General features: G+C 40.4%; 1 protein-coding gene across 2 annotated transcripts in view; it reads right to left on the reverse strand.

Annotated features, from left to right (window-relative positions):
- The window catches only part of MDGA2 (MAM domain containing glycosylphosphatidylinositol anchor 2), a 544,404-nt gene that overhangs the window by 215,618 nt on the left and 310,643 nt on the right, over positions 1–18,143 (reverse strand). For both annotated transcript variants that reach the window (XM_056546350.1, XM_056546349.1), the window contains exon 3: positions 9,440–9,614. In XM_056546350.1, coding sequence (XP_056402325.1) covers positions 9,440–9,614 — 175 coding nt within the window. The remainder of the gene's footprint in view (positions 1–9,439; positions 9,615–18,143) is intronic.

The following is an 18,143-nucleotide window of genomic DNA, read 5'->3' on the forward strand; positions in this document are numbered from 1 at the left end:
CTACTTAAATAGAACATTATTCTTATTTGCAGTCTGAGGTAAACCGGAGAAATCTTTATTAGTGATGATGTCAATATGTCTCGGAGATGTGAAGGACCTGTGGATGTTGTTAGGCCATAGCAGTAGGTCCCAGGACCGGAGGAGCACTGGGCGGAGCACCAAAGATGACGTACCATTGGTAATTTACCAATGCGCACGTGTCCTTGCTGCTCCGCTCTGCCGTTTCTATGGGCCCACGCACGGACATCAGTGACGTCCCTGCGTGCGCTACCTCCTGGCGGCCCCTGCATTTTCAAAGTATACGCAGGGCCGCAGAAAGGTAACCGGGACATCCTTGTGTCCTGAAAAGATCTTTCGGGACACAGGGATGTCCCTAATGTGATGGAGGAAATTAATCTCGGCCGGGATGCCCGGGGTATGGATAACCCATACCCCGGGCGTCTCAGCCGTCTGCAGCACCCGGCGTATAAGACAACCCCCGACTTTTGAGAAAATGTTACCGGGCTAAAAAGTCGATACCCCAGAAAATACGATAGTGGAGTAAAATGAACCCTAACCCACTCCTATTTGTGAGGGTCAGGGTTTTTGTCTATGTCCCATGCAAGGCTATGAGGCATCCGGTACTTTATTCCACAATTTCCGCTCTGCATCTCCTGGTGAGTGTGTCAGTCCAGCGTGCAAGCCACGCCCCTTCCCTTAAGCCATACATCTTATATTTTTGTCTTTTTTTGTGTTTTAGCTCAAGTGTGAAAACATCATATCGCCCAATACACCCACACCACAAGTCCTTCTACAACATGCTTTCCATTACAACTTAGCTCCAACCTACTCCACAAGCTCTGCATCTCTAAATGAATTTGTTGGTCTGGATTTCAAACCTCTCCTCCTCTCATAAACCACACCCCTTTCTATTTTTGGCTCTTAATTGTGTGTTGGTCTGGCTTGCAAGCCACGTCTCCTCCTGCATAGCCCCACCCCCTTCTATATTTGACCTTTCTTTGACCATAAGTCCAGCATACAAGCCACACACCCTATCCCAAAGCCATGCCCCCAAGCAAAACCACGCCCCTTCCCCCCTTCTATTTTCAACCTACAATCTCTTGATCACAGCTCCCCCCCATTCTGAGGTCAGAATGTGAAGACAAGAGTGTCCTTTTCCTCTCTCACAAGGTTTAAGTAGGAAGACCTAGCAACGCCGGGACTCTGGGGGTAAATAATAACACTACAAAATGCACTGCAAAAAAATAAAATAAATAAATAAAAATAAATACAAGTGGAAATAGGTTGAAATGAAAAAGAAATAACAAAAAAAAAAAAAAAACATTATCGCCCCTCTGCATTTTACAAAATATTTGTAGAAAACCCCATTGACTTGAGTGTCTGTTGCATTTGCCATCTTAACATACAAGACATCCACTCAGCAATCTTTTTTCTCTTATTTTCCCCAGAACTGCGGCTACGAACAGCACAAACTAATGAGTTAAAATCGCCAAATGTGTCTGCAGCAACAGAGCTTTTATCCTAATGGCAGAAAATGCTTGGGTCAGACTATAGTGATGCTTAATATGATAATTTATTTTCTTCCACCTAAAATGAATGTGTTCAAGCATTGAAAAGAGACTTGATTGCTTCATTCAGCCGGAGTTCCAAAATACTTCTGGAAATTATGTATATTTATCTTTCCAATCAGACTGCGGTCTAAATATAGCAGGCCTCCATTCTTTTCCTGGGGCCTTAGCTATGGAAATAGAATAAAAAAAAAAATACAAATCTTCAAGGCTTGTTATTCTTTTTTGGCTTTTTAATTGTATTTGTTTATTTATTTATTAATGTATTTATTTATAGTTATTTATTTATATATTTTTATTTATTTATTTGTATTTTTATTTTATTTATTTCATATATTTTTGTTTCACTGCAAGATGTGGGGATTGTTTACATGATGTAAGTGCAGATGGGAGGCCACAGACCGCATCCGAAAACCACGTGTGATGGTTACATTGTTTTACTAAAATCCTTTCGATGGGATGTGGATGAAACGGGAACCGTCAAGATGAATGCAAATTATTGTTTTAGGAAATGATTGTGCAAATGTTTCAATTACGCGTACCTCAAATTACACGGGAGAATTCAGTCATTTAAAATAAAATTAAAACCTGTACATTTATGATGGGCAATTAAGTTTACGTTTTTACATTAGGTTTACATTTTACATTTACAATTCTAAACTAAATAGGCGAAGCAAAAGTTATTGAAATATAGAATACGAGACAGGATACAAACTAGAGGGGGAAAGATTGAGTTTTTGCCCTAGGTCTGTATGTAAATACCCTGGTCAAGGCAAATTGGGTTATTTCACACTCTCCTGGGAAGGGTGAGGATGGTCCCCACCTTATTTTTTTGGGTGGACTTTAAAGGAGATATCTAGCAAAAAGTGTAAAAAAAAAAATAAAGTTAAATAAGATTTCCTGTGTGAGCTGCAGGGAGTAGCTGCCTTCTGAGAGTGATCAGTGAATATTAATGACAGAGGTGTGTGAGCCTCAGCCAATCAGGGACAATCACACATGGCCCACTGAAGCTGGGTTCTTTTAGCTAAGGAGAGGATGGAGAATAGAGTGTGATGTGTAATCTACTTGTAGACGCTAGTCAGCATGTATGATAAGATCTACTGGATTTCCTGCCTGGAGAAAAAGCTGTGAGAAACAGGGTTTGTGCTCAGCAAAGATTACACTTCACTGGAGTTCTCCTTTAGAGTGTATCTGTCATAATAAAATAAATAAAAAAAAAAACTTTTCCTAAGGACATATCAAAAGTTTTGATTGGTCGGGGTTTGAGTGTTCAGACCTCAACCGTTCACCAGAATCAGTGGGGAGAGAAGCACGTGGCGATCTATGGAACTGAGCTTGTCCCTTAGACTTACAGTTTAAGACAGTCTTAGTCACATGACACAGAGCCGGGAGAGAATGCGCTAAACCAGTTTTTCCCAAACGCTGTGCCTCCAGCTATTGAAAAACCAAAGTCTGTCCAGGCATGCTAGGAGTTATAGTTTTGCAACACTTGGAGGTCCACCGTCTGGAGACCACTAATATATCTCATTAAAAAAATTATTTTTGGTGATGTTTTTTTTCCAATATTCCCATTTTATCTATCTATATTTTAAAATAATTCTGAACATAAAGATTGATTTCTGCTTATCTTGTCAGAGAAGGAGCAGGACATTCGCTGTAACATGGAAGTATAACTGAGTAGGCTACTTCTGGAGGGGAAGTAAGAATGAACTACATTGCCAGCTGCCAGAGGGGGAAGGAGATTGATCCTGTCCTGAGTCTGCAGCACAGATTAACAACAGCATTAAGAAAGGAGCACATCGAAGCAACAGATGATGACGTGTTTTTGTTTTAATGCTAGAAACACTGTAAATTACTTTACAGCAGCTATTAACTGCATTTTAGGATGATTGTATTGATTGCACCTGGCCAGAGGTCACATGCTCCAGATGCAGGGCCAATCGGTTCTGGCCTTAGCGAACACACCCTCTTAAGCTGGTCTTTATAAGGCTTGAGTCTGCTTCTGCCTATTGTTTGTGATAGAATTCATTTTCTTCACTAGCTCCTGACTTATACTTTGCTTTATTCTTGTGTATTCTGACCTTGGCTTGTTCTATGACTACTCTTCTGCTTTCTGTATTTGTCCCGCGCCGCCTTATAGGTTTCTACTCTGTCTGATTCTTCTTTATTTGTCTTATCTGTGTTTGTTTTTTCTCCGTGCTTCGTTTTTGTCCTTAGTCCTTTGCCTGTTTAACCCATTGTACCCAATCCTGTTCCCCTGACTTCCGTGCATTGTTTGTTTTGACTCGTGGTACGTCCTGCACCTTATGCTGTGGTTGGGGCTACCATATTAAATTGGTAGGCACCCCAAAAGGCAGGGACAAAGATCTGGAGGAGTTCAGGGACACATTTATCCCTGCCTGATATAATGATGTTGATATAAAAACTATTTATGATTTTTTTAAAAGCAAAACACATAAAGACTCCAAAAAAACTTACATAAAATATATATATATATATATATATATATATATATATATATATAATAAATGAAACTGATAATTTATAAAATTAGAGCAGTAAAGCACATGTGCTCGGTGAGTAGGGCAATGTCAGTACTGGGAACATGACATATATCGTGACATTTTGTAAGTGAACTGGTCAGAGCTGACAGGTTGAGTAATGGCGGATACATCACTATGTAATATAAAGAAGAGCTCCGTGCTGTTAAGGATCAGATACTAAACTGTAAAAGCTTCTTCTCTATGAATTATTGTATTTTACTTAAAGGGGTACTCCACTGGAAAACATTTTTTTTTTTTTTTTATCAACTGGTGCCAGAAAGATAAACAGATTTGTAAATTACTTCTATTAAAACATCTTAATCCTTCCAGTACTTATCAGCTGCTGTTATGATCTACAGGAAGTTCTTTTCTTTTTGAATTTCCATTCTGCCTGACCACAGTGCTCTCTGCTGACACCTTTTAGGAACTGTCCAGAGTAGGAGCAAATCCCCATAGAAAACCTATCCTGCTCTGGACAGTTCCTAAAATGGACAAAGGTGTCAGCAGAGAGCACTGTGGTCAGGCAGAAAGGTAAAAAGAAAAGAACTTCCTGTGGTTCATAACAGCAGCTGGTAAGTACTGGAAGAATTAAGATGTTTTTAATAGAAGTAATTAACAAAACTGTTTAACTTTCTGGCACAAGCTGATTTAAAAAAACATGTTTTCCAGTGGAGTACCCCTGTAACATGAAGCTGGTTTTAGGGCCCGTTCTGAGATGCACAGATGAGATGGAAAAACTGAAGTGAAAGGACTATAGGAAAGAGTTTTTAAAACCTGTGCAGAGGAAAAGTGGAGCTGTTGCCCATAGCAACCAATCGGATTGCTTCTTTCATTTTTCCCAATCTCTTTTCAAAATGAAAGAAGATAACTAATTGGTTGCTATTGGCAACTGCTGCACTTTTCCTCAGCACAGGTTTTAATAAATCTCCCTCAATATCTCTATTTATCTATTATCTGTGAATCACCTATCTATCTATCTATCTATCTATCTATCTGTCTGTCTGTCTGTCTGTCTATCTCAAATCTATCTGTCTATCTATCTGTCTCATATCTATCTATCTATCTATCTATCTATCTATCTATCTATCTATCTATCTCATATCTATCTATCTATCTATCTATCTCATATCTATCTATCTATATCATATCTATCTAATATCTATCTATCTATCTGTCTATCTATCTATCTCATATCTATCTATCATCTATTTATCTATCTCAAATCTATCTATCTATCTCATATCTATTTATCTATCTATCATATCTATCTATCTATCTATCTACCTCATATCTATTTATCTGTCTATCTATCTATCTCATATATATACCTATCTCATATCTATCTATCTATATCACATCTATCTATCTATCTATCTCATATCTATCTGTCTATCTATCTATCTCATATATATATATATATATCTATCTCATATTTATCTCTCTATCTCATATATGTCTATCTATCTAATATCTATCTATCTCAAATATATCTATCTATCTCATATCTCTCTATATCTATCTATCTGTCTATCTATCTATCTATCTATCTCATATCTATCTATCTATCTATCTATCTCATATATATATATATATATATATATATATATATATATATATATCATATTTATCTATCTATCTCATATCTGTCTATCTCAAATCTATCTGTCTCATATCTATATATCTCATATCTATCTATCTATCTATCTATCTATCTCATATCTATCTAACTATCTATCTCATATCTATCTATCTATCTATCTATCTAATATCTATCTATCTATCTCATATCTATCTATCTCATATCTATCTCATATCTATCTCTCATATCTATCTCTCATATCTATCTATCCATTGGAAAGGATTGCAGCACACAAAGGGAATATTCAATAAAGTGCAGAGTTCTATTCCATCCTCAGAAAACAAGTGTAACATTTTTGCCCCCTCACGCCGCCTTTTTCAAGCATGAGGCCACAGAAAAGTTGCACTTGTTTTCTGAGGATGGAATAAAACTCTGCACTTTATTGAATATTCCCTTTGTGTGCTGCGATTCTTTCCAATGAATTGATGTTGGATTCCCTGACCAGGAACCCTATGATGGCGTGCATCTACCTATCTTAAATACTTGGGCGGATGTGCTGTTCTTTGGACATTTGTATCTATCTATCTATCTATCTATCTATCTATCTATCTATCTATCTATCTATCTATCTTCTATCTATCTATCTCATATCTATCTATCTCATATCTATCTATCTATCTATCTATCTCCATCTGTGTATATACCTATCTCTCTATCTACATTGCTATGGAAATAAAAATCCCCAAATGTCTGTATCTTGCATAGTGTACAGATTGTCACCCCTAGGCATACAATTTCTCCCAGTAAACATCACACCTACAGTAGTTGCTTCATCCCTAATGGTAATTACTGAGATCACGCCCCATCATTTGGTAAGATTTGTTTACTTTTTTACATTACGTAAGGCACTCCATTGATTTCAGTTGTAACTGTGTAATACCTTTTTTCCCCCTGCGGCGGCGCTCAAGGACCTTAACCTTGTTAAGCTTCCACATAAATGACAGGCAGATTGATGGAGGTCACTGTAGCAGAACACTACTTTATTGTGAGGGGAACATTCTCATAAGAATTGGCTACACCTTTAAATGGATATTCCACCGGAAAACATCTTATCCCCTTATCCAAAGGATAGAAGATAAGATGTCTGATCGTGGGGGTCTCGCCGCTCGGGCCCCCCGCAATCTCCACTGCGGCACCCCAGTCATCTGGTTCACAGAACGAATTCCTCTCCATGCCGGATGACTGGTGACTACAGCAACCACGCCCCCTCCACTCATGTCTACGGGAGGAGGCGTGATGGCTACAAACTAGCCGTCACGCCCCCTCCCATAGACATGAATGGAGGTGGCGTGGCGTGACATCACAAACAGGTAAGCTCCAAGTTTCCGTGTTCCAGATGCCGCCGGCCCGGAGATCATAGTAACATAGTTCATAAGATTGAAAAAAGACCAGAGTCCATCAAGTTCAACCTATATCCCTAATGAGTCCCTACTGAGTTGATCCAGAGGAAGGCAAAAAACCCTCATACTAGAGGTAAAAATTCCTTCCCGACTCCAAATATGGCATCAGAATAAATCCCTGGATCAATGTTCTGTCCCTATAAATCTAGAATCTATAACCTGTAATGTTATTATTCTATAAAAAATGCATCCAGGTCCCATTTGAACTCTTTTACAGAGTTCACCATGACCACGTCCTCAGGCAGAGAATTCCATAGTCTCACTGCTCTTACAGTAAAGAACCCCCGTCTGTGCTGGTGTAGAAACCTTCTTTCCTCTAGATGTAGAGGATGCCTCCTTGTTATAGATACAGTCCTGGGTATAAATAGATCATGGAGAGATCTCTGTACTGTCCCCTGATATATTTATACATAGTTATTAGGTCGCCTCTAAGCTTTCTTTTTTCTAAACTAAATAACCCTAATTCTGATAATCTTTCTGGGTACTGTAGTCCTCCCATTCCCCGTATTACTCTGGTTGCCCGTCTTTGAACCCTCTCCAGCTCCACTATATCTTTCTTGTATACTGGTGCCCAGTACTGTACACAGTATTCTGTGTGTGGTCTGACTAGTGATTTGTACAGTGGTAGAATTATTTCCATGTCATGGGCATCTATGCCCCTATTGATGCTCCCCATGATTTTATTAGCCTTGGCAGCAGCTGCCCGACACTGGTCACTACAGCTAAATTTACTGTTAACTAAGACTCCTAAGTCCTTTTCCAAGTCAGTCGTCGCAAGTGTGCTCCTTTTTAATACATAATCCCAGCCCGGATTATTCTTCCCCATGTGCATTACCTTACATTTATCAGTGTTGAACCTCATCTGCCACTTCCCAGCCCAAACCTCCAACCTATCCAGATCCATTTGTAACAGTGCACTGTCCTCTATTGTGTTTACTGCTTTACAGAGTTTATATATATGAAGTTAAGGAACATCCAATAAGGCAGTGATGAAAAAATAATATATAACTTTTATTCTGATTCTTTAAAAAAAAAAAAAAAAAAAAAGAGAATTAAAAAGTCCATAGCTAGCAGTATAATTGGTCAACACAGGACCAATTATACTGCTAGCTATGGACTTTTTAATTCTCTTTTTTTGTCAAAAAAGAATCAGAATAAAAGTTACATATTAGTTTTTCATCACTGCCTTATTGGATGTTCCTTAACTTCATATATATAGCATAATTTCTCTCTCCAAGGGCACCTTTATCAATACACCCTGATAGTGAGAAGTCTCATGGGGAAAGGGGTGTTCTTATTGAAGAGTAATTCCCCAGTGATACATTAGTGTTTACAGAGTTTAGTATCATCTTCAAAGATTGCTACTTTATTATTCAGACCCTCTACAAGATCATTAATGAATACATTAATCAGAACAGGACCCAAGACTGACCCCTGTGGCACCCCTTCTAGTAACAGTCACCCAATCAGAATAAGTACCATTAATAACCACCCTCTGTTTCCTATCACTGAGCCAGTTACTTACCCACTTGTACACATTCTCCCCCAGCCCCATCCTTCTCATTTATGCACATCCAGATATACGACATCCAGCGATTGCCCCCGGTCCAGTCTGGAGCTCACCTCCTCATAGAAGCTGATCAGGTTAGTTTGACAGGACCGATCCCTCATAAAGCAATGCTGATTTGGAGTCATACATTTATATTTATCAAGATACTCCAAAATAGCATCTCTTAGAAAACTTTCAAACAATTTACATACAACAGAGGTTAAACTAACAGGCCTATAATTCCCGGGGTCACCTTTTGATCCCTTTTTAAATATTGGCACTACATTTGCCATGCGCCAGTCCTGGGGAACAGTTCCTGTTACTATAGAGTCCCTGAATATTAAAAATAGGGGTCTGTCTATTACATTACTTAATTCCTGATCAGCTACTTATCCCCTATACTGTGGATAGGGGATAAGAAGTTAGTTTTCTCTAAATTAGTACTCTTTAAAGTTCTCCTTTAAGCAATATATCACATTGAATCCTTGGGCCAGAAATCCCGATAGATTCCGACACAGGTCACAAATAGTCCCATAATAATTTCTCATATATGTTCATGGTAACTTATGTCATGCACTTTATAGCTGTGAAGGTGGAGATAAGAATGACCAAGAATGATCAACATCTGTACGGACACATAAAGGGAACCAAATGAGACTGTTCATTGACTGTATACCCTATATATCAATATACTCTAAGTAATAAGAAAGGGTTAGAAATGAATGGCCTCTTGTACTCACAGTATACATCCACTCGGATAGACTTTATTGCAGGAGAGCCCAGCCCATTTTCAGCTTTGCAATAGTATCTTCCTCCTTGATGTCTCTGGATATTTGTAATCCTCAAGGTTTCGTTGAATACACTGGAGTCTTGGAATCTATCGGACGCACTTCCTGCTGTTTTGGTCCACCTGATCTGAGCAAGCATCAAAAAATACTGTTAGTGTGGCATTAGGTTGACAACAACACCGATTTGGTCAACATGGACTAGAAATTATGGTATTGTGGTTATTACCAGTTACGCTCACAAAAACACAGCCCGCTAAATGAAGGTGCTATATTCTGATCACAGTTCTCTCTGCTGACACCTCTGTCCATGTCAGGAACTGTCCAGAGCTGGAGAGGTTTGCTATGGGGATTTGCTGGCAGTTCCTGACATGAACAGAGGTGGCAGCAGAGAGCACTGTGGTCAGACAGAAAATAACTACACAACTTCCTCTGGAGCATACAGCAGCTGGTGAGTACTGGAAGGATTAAGATTTTTAGATAGAAGTTAGAGATGAGCCAACTTACAGTAATTCGATTTGTCACAAACTTCTCGGCTCGGCAGTTTTTGACTTTAGCCTGCATAAACTAGTTCAGCTTTCAGGTGCTCCGGTGGGCTGGAAAAGGTGGATACAGTCCTAGGAGAGAGTCTCCAGCCCACCGGAGCACCTGAAAGCTGAACTAATTTATGCAGGATAAAGTCAGCAACTGCTGAGCCGAGAAGTTTGTGATGAATCGAATCACTGTAAGTTTGCTCATCTCTAATAGAAGTAATTTACAAATCTGTATACCTTTCTGGCACCAGTTGATTTAAAATGTTTTGTAATGTACCCCTTTAAATGCAATGTACCCCTTTAAGTTAAAAAGTTGTAAAATAAAAGACATAATTCCTCTGAAAATACAATGTTGAAGCTCAATGGACCTTGACACAGACGCGCTGCATGGACTTCACTCTAAACAACTAGCAAAGATGGGAATGCTCCTTCAAACTAAATAGTAGTAAAACATATAAGAGCATAACTACTTAAAGAAGAAAAGTAACCATTGATAATAGTGCCATAGTATGAAGATCTCACATAGAAGCGTTAGCAAGACACCAATATACTTTTTTTGTATAAAGACGAGCAACCAAAAAGCCTAAACCTGAACAGACCCTTCAGCCTTTGGGCCCCATTATGGCTGCTTTGGTTGCCATTACTATAGTTACACCCATTTAATTTAATGAACCCTATAGTATGTCAGGCACTCACCACCCGATGAATCAAGCTTGGCGTATATTGCGGTTTACATGGTCAGGTGACAGCACACCAGACAACAGCCTGTTTCACGCAGCTCCTTACACTTCCTTCAGCCTCTCAGCTTGATTCATCCAGTGGTGAGTGCCACTTCTTATTTTTACCTTTAAGGGTTTGCTGTGGATTTGCTGTTATCTTTATGGTAGCTGAGCACCAGTATAAGAGTCCAACGTCACACCGGTTTTTCCTGAGCATGAATGGGCGGACAGTGCGTCTACGCTTTCTACCTTCTTGAGAGACTGAAAGCAAAGCAATAGTCTCTGTTCTTTACCTGGAGATCTGCTGCAATTGGACTGCAGTGGCTTTTTTGTTCTCACACATTTTTTCTTTGGTGGTATTTTATTACACAATTATTAAAGGTTATATTTTAGGCACTTTAAGTTTTTATTATTTTGGTTGAAGACCTGAAAGATTTTGTCATTTTAGTTTGGATAGACCTATCTACTTTTATGTTTTTTCGAATCTAAATAGTGCAGGAATCATGGTATACAGTTTGTGTTCTTTGATTTACTAGTGATGTTACTTTAAAGGAGATCTCCGGCAAAAAATAGGAGAGGGATAGGGGATAAGTAGCTGATTTCTGGGGCCCCCCGCAATCACCGGGACGGGACCTGGCACTCAGTGAGGAGCACATGCTGCAGCCGACACGGGGTCCATTCATTCCTATGGGAGCTCAGTAAAGGCCTGAGTACAGCTCTCTCGTACATTATCGGCGCTCACATAGGAATTAATGCAGCTTGTGCCGTCTACTGGTAGATGACACCTGCTCCTCACTGAGAGGTCCCGTCCCAGTGATCACGGGGGGGGGGACCCCTGTTATCAAACTTTTCCTCTCCCCTCCTCTTGCTGCTCAAATCTTCTTCTCTGACAAGCAGCTCAGCTTTGTCCTGTATCTGCGAGGCAAGCAAAACAAGTCGAAGGAGGGGGAGAAGGGAGCTCCACCCACCAGCTGTGGGAGAACTGCAAATTATAGATTAAGCCTGCAGAGCAGAAATCTACAAAAAAAATGCTGTATATATGTTATATAATGGAAGGAAATAGCACAGGACAACTTATTCTGAAAAGTCCAATGAAATACAGTAACAGGTATGTTTTAAGGTATTGTAAACTTATTGTCCGTCCTTCATATGCATCACCTTAGAATCAACTTAGCTTTTCTTATTGTGTAGGTCATTTATGCAGGAATGAATTGCTTGCAATTTATAAGGGGATCTAATGCCACAATGCACACATAGAAATTGCTTTCCTGCAACCTTCACCTCTTACTCAAGCCCGGCACCGTGTAGACATCTCATTACGGAAAGACGTCTATCCTCCATGATAATAAAAAAAAAAACAATAGGCTTGTGCTCGCTTCTCCTCTAATATTAAAATCCTCTCCCATACTCTTAATTTCAATGGATTTCTGAAGATGAAATGTCATTCACCAATGAACTTTGCGATGCCTAGGGCCTATCAATGTTGATCTAGCGAGATCAAGCCTCGGGGTCATTGGCTCTCGCTGTTCTACAAGAGAAATAAAGTAAAGTACACAATAAAGTATTGAGCGGGAATATTCCAATCACATCGGAATACATAAAGTATCACTTCATATAGAATACATTGGCATCTACAACATGTAATGAATAATAAGAAGTAAAGGAAATAGAGCAATTTGCAGAATACTAATAATGATCCGTGAATAAGGTCTGACTTATGGGACGAGGATGGTGAGCAGAATGGGTTTACATTATTGTTCATTTATCAAATGCCAGGATTTCAGATTCCACCTAATCCTGGGTTATTTTTGAAAGTCACTTGCTCAAAATAACAAATAAAAAAAATTGTAAAAAAATTCTGCGTGTGATGAATTTATAGCATCCAATAACATCAAGTGATTTAGTGCGTATCAGAGCGTGATTAATATACCCACTTGTACTATACAAGCTTTCTGCCTTTTCCCTATTGTACCCACCGAGATGACAAATAATAGCATCCGGCACAGCCCAGCAAATTGTGGATTTACATCTGGGGCTCGATGGAATAGTTTTACTTCTGTGAATGAGAATTACAAATTCCATAGCAGAGAAATTGCTTTCCCATATGAGTAAGAAGAAAAACAAGATGGATTATTTTCTTGAAGAACAATCAATTTAAAAAGGACACTTGGGCCGGTGAGGGCGACTGATCTGAACAAGTGGAGGAGGCCCCTTTTGTTAACCTGCAAAGGTGATCCAGAATGTAGATGTCACATATTATTACCGATGGAGGCCCTTGACCTTAATGGACTGGAAAAGATTGATAATGCTGTCCGTCATGGCTACTTCCTCAAGTCCACATTAGTGGTGTCTAGTAGACTGCAGGCAAGGGACTAAGCTGTTGGTTTTCATACTGTAGCTCCAGGGGGCTCAAAGAAAAAGTAATGAAGAACAAGAGACCAATATACTTATAGTGCGGAGATTCTCTTAGTTGTTTTGGTTGCCCCTGAGTGGGTCCATCCTTATTGTTGTCTTCGGTTGACATTAGCATAGACTCTAAGTACTGCAATCAGAGACTATGAACATGACCCACTATGTACAGGCTTTATCTACGAGTACATATGGCAGAGGTCGGCAGGGTGTACATGGAGAATGCTCTGGAGCTCCATACACAGCAAATTTCAAAAAGCGTTTTCTCTATTGTGTACATTTTCTTCAATATCTGGTTGCAACTCCCAAAAAGGGATCATTTTTGAAACAGTTGGAAAAACCTATTTTGTTTCCGATACCTCCATGTACATTTTTACACCGGGAGGTATCTACTAACAACCAAGGATACTTTATGCAACTTTATTTTAGTGTTAAAAAGCATACAAAGTCCACTAGTGTGGTGTGTTTTTTAAACAAGCTGTTCGTTACCATTGTACCTCATTTTGCCGTAACTTAGCCATAAAGCCACTTTAAAAACCACTTGATTACAACTCTAGGTGACCCTAACAATGTTATACGGGACCTTAAAGGGGTGCTCCATCCCTAGACATCTTATCCCCTATCCAAAGGATAGGGGATGATATGTCTGATCACGGGGGTCCAACCGCTGGAGACCCTCGCGATCTCAGCTGCGGCACACCAAACATCCGGTGCATGGAGAAAACTTGGCTCTGTGCTGGATGACTGGTGATGCGGGGCGGATGCTTGTGATGTCACGGTCACGTCCCGCTCGTGAGGTCACGGTCATGCCCCCTCAATGCAAGTTTATGGGAGGGGAATGATGGCTATCACGTCCCCTCCCATAGACTTGCATTTAGGGGGTGCGGCTGTGACATCACGGGCCTCCGGCGCTGCACCTGACGCTCTAAACGAACACTGGGTGCAGCAGGGAAATAGCAGGGGTCGCCAGTGGCGGGACTGCTGCGATCAGACATCTTATCCCTTATCCTTTGGATAGGGGGATAAGATGTATAGGGGCAGAGTACCCCTTTAAAGCTCTAACACAGTGTAATATATGTGATTTGAGGCTTCTTTCATTGCCTATTCTTGTTCGATGCGAACAAAACACTTAAGAAAAGTTTGGCAAGCCCGGCGATCCGAACTTTTGAAAAGTTCACTTATCTCTACTCAGCACTTGTTTAAAAAGTGCCACATCATCAACTGCTGGGCTTCCATGACTTCCATCATTCGTCAGCCGTATTTTCCCTATTACACAGGGAGATGTGCAGCCGAAGAACAATGGTTTTTAAACCAGTCAACAAACAAGCGCTACTCTTTTATAAGCTGATCGCCGGCCCGATCGATCTACACACTAGGATCTTGATCTGTTTGGCTGATAAATTCCCTGTGTGATAGGGCCCTTTATGATAGGCCATAAGTGATTGTTGGGGGTCCAAACTCCAGGAATTCCATCAATCAGAAGAACAAAGTAGTCATGTCTATCTAGCACAGTTGTGCCCCCTTTCTTATTTACATAGGCAGTTGTGCCTGGTTTTGCAACTCAATGAGCTGTAGTACCAAGCCCAGCCCTGCTCACAAACCATGTGCTGTACGCACAGCCCCTTTATCTAGTTCTACCCCATTGTAAAACAAAAATGCTGTTAGCTTATTCTTTAGATCAGTGCCCCCCCTCAACGTAGTCCTTAAAGGGGTACTCTGCCCCTAGACTTCTTATTCCCTATCCTAAGGATAGGGGATAAGATGTCTGATCATGGGGACCCCTGGGATCTTGGCTTCAGCACCCAAGACATTGGGTGCACGGAGAGAACTTTGCTCAGTGCCGGATGACTGGCGATACGGGGCAGAGGCTCGTGACACCACGGCCAAGCCCCGCTTGTGGTGTCACAGCCATGCCCCCTCAATACAAGTCTATGGGAGGAGGGGTGACTTGTCATGCCCCCTCCCGTAGACTTGCATTGAGGGGGCATGGCAATGACATCACGAGCGGGCGTGGCCTTGATGTCACGAGCCTCCGATGCTGCACCCAGCGCTTTAAACAAATGCCAGGTACAGCATGGAGATTGCGGGGATCCCGCCCTTTGGATATGAGATAAGATGTCTAGCGGGGGAGAACCCCTTTAAGGCCCACCAACATTGTGGTTTGTTCTGTTACTCTATTGGAATAGAACATGGACATTTTCAGAATCCTGGACTGTTGGTGGGCCTTGAGGACTGGGTTGGGGACCTCTACTTCAGATCTTGGAAAAACTTTAGAAAAAATACATTTAAATGTTAAGAAAGGTAAGGAGAGGGTTTAAAGCGTCCTTCCTGTTTATATTGAAAGTAATAAGGCATGCTCCAGAAACCCTAAGGGCAACTGTGAAGAAAATAAGTTTTGGATTATTTTAAGAATGTAAATCATCGGGGACAAAGCGTTCTCATCATCTCACCTGAGATTGGTTTTGAGGCTCGAATATTAAAGTTACTAAGGTCATGCCATAGTCCTCCAGGAGAATAAGCTTTTTAAGTAGAACATTTAGCAAATGTGATATTGGTTACTGTCAATTACGTGTATGGCACTTAAATGAGTCATTATTATTTCACGGCTCTCCGGCCTGCCATCCCGCTGGCTCGCCTGCTTAATTGTGTTCTGCATAGCTTCACTTGCTTGGCCAGCTTGTCACTCCGCACCTCAAATCATTTTTTTGTAAAGAAGGATTTGCTGCCAATTTTCATGATCATTTTACTGTCTCTCTTTTTGGTCTTTTTTTTTTTTTTCAACAAATTGAATCTAGAAGCCACTTATCAGGATTTGGAACAGAATACTATTTACGGAGTATGTAATGATTGTTTTTGGGCCACGAGAGCTAAAGTTCAGGAAACCTATCCAAAAACTTAGAAACTTAAAAGAGCAATTCTCCAATATAAGCATATATAAGTATAACAATGAAGTACATTGAGGAGCGAGGGCTCCATAACAAAGATAACAACTAGGCCCCTTTAGATGCTGCTTGACGCCACCACACTCCTATCCTCCAGTATATGTTTTCCCAGTTTTCTATTATGGTAACACCTGTGGAGACTACATTGTAGTGCAGGTTCTCACCACCCATTAAAATGTGGAATAGACCTTGTTTATCCAACAGATCCATAGTAGTCTATATGGTACATATGCCATTGATGTTCCCCTGGACTCCTAGTCCACTATTGAAACCTAATGTTGACTACTTCAGGTACCATTAGCGATACCCATAAAGGATGTCACCTCCAGTTCTTTCAACAAAAATGACCTCTTAGGGTCAAGAATTGCCCAAGCTGGTAACTGAGTTTAGAGCATGTCAGCAACCCAGATACTACATATAGATGTCCACCATCCTCTACCAGGCACCTTCTGGTTGGCTGGACGTGACATTGGGCATCAATGTCTTTATTGACTTTAATGGATGTTCCTGAGCCCAGTAACAGAATTTTTTAGTTTAGAAAACCTTAAACTAAAAGTTTAATATACCCTTTTTGGGAAATCTTAGAGTCTAATCCTCTAATCAGGATCTTCATTTTGTGGTCAGATTGGAGAGCTGTTAGAAAGAGTAAGTGTTCTCCAATGGTTCATACATTCAAGAGTACTTGAAACCCCACAGCTTAATGTACCACACTTTGGATACCACTGCTTAAGGAGAAAAAGTAATGCAACAACCAGGGCTGGGCCCTATCCCTTCAAGGGCCCCACTGAAGTTGCATGGTTGGCTTCTATAGCAATTATATCTTAGATAACAAACTTACTGACAAAATCACCATCGATGTTCCTTTGCTTGTTATCTTGCCGCACGGTTACAAAATGTATGATAAATGTTCCGAAATGAATAATATATAAATGTAAAGCAATGAAAAGAGAATTACTTTTGTCAGAAACATTTGTTTCCTCAAGTATATTGCTCCAAATACAACAATGAAGCATCTCTCGTAACATGAAGACTCTACTTCTATAAGAATCCAACAAGTAGTAAAATAATGATATCCTTCTACAAACTCTAGTCATACTTTCCAGTTCTACTGTACGAAAGACGTGAAATACACAATATATACAAAGGATTCAGAAGACACGGAAGAAGTTGGCTTATCGGTTCCAATTGAATGATTCCATGACTACTATGGAGTGGCGTTACATTGTCCTGGCTATGATTCCTATATCCCACAGTAATTAAAGCCTTAAAGGGGTACTTTGCCCATAGACATTGTATCCCCTATCCAAAGGATAGGGAATAAGATGTCTGATCGTGGGGGTCCTGCCACTGGGGACCCCCGCGATCTCTGTGCTGCACCCGGCGTTCATTTAGAGCATCCGGAGACTCATGACATCACGGTCGTGTCCCGCTTCTGACGTCACGGCTGTCACGCCCCCTCCCTGCTTCTATGAATATGAACACCAGTCTAGTATCCCCATACCTATTACTTACTCCAATAACTTCACAGTGACTCAGTAGACAATGGTCTAGGTGGAAGATGATGGCTTTTTGGTTCCAACTGGAAGATTCAATGACTACTATGAAGTTTAGTTACGCTGTTCTGGCTTTGATTCCCATACTCTTCAGTGTTTAAAACAAAAAACCTGGTGTGACACCAGTCTAGTATCCCCATACCTATGACCCACTCCAATATTTTAACAGTGACTCAGTACACAATTATCTAAGTCGAAGAAGTTGGCTTTTAGGGTCCAGCTGAAAGATTCAATGACTACTATAGAGAGGAGTTACACTGTTTTGGCTCTGATTCCCATACCCCTCAGTGTTTAAAGCCATAAACCTGTTGTGAGACCAGTCTATTATTCCCATACCTATCACTCACTCCAATAACTTCACGGTGACTCAGTAGATAGTGGTCGAAGAACTTGGCGTTTTGAGATTCTAACTGGAAAATTCGATGACTACTACGAAGTTTAGTTACACTGTCCTGGCTAAGATTTCCATACCCCTCAGTATGTAAAGTCATCAATTCTGGTAT

This window comes from Hyla sarda, chromosome 11 (assembly GCF_029499605.1).
Source record: "Hyla sarda isolate aHylSar1 chromosome 11, aHylSar1.hap1, whole genome shotgun sequence".
NCBI lineage: Eukaryota > Metazoa > Chordata > Amphibia > Anura > Hylidae > Hyla > Hyla sarda.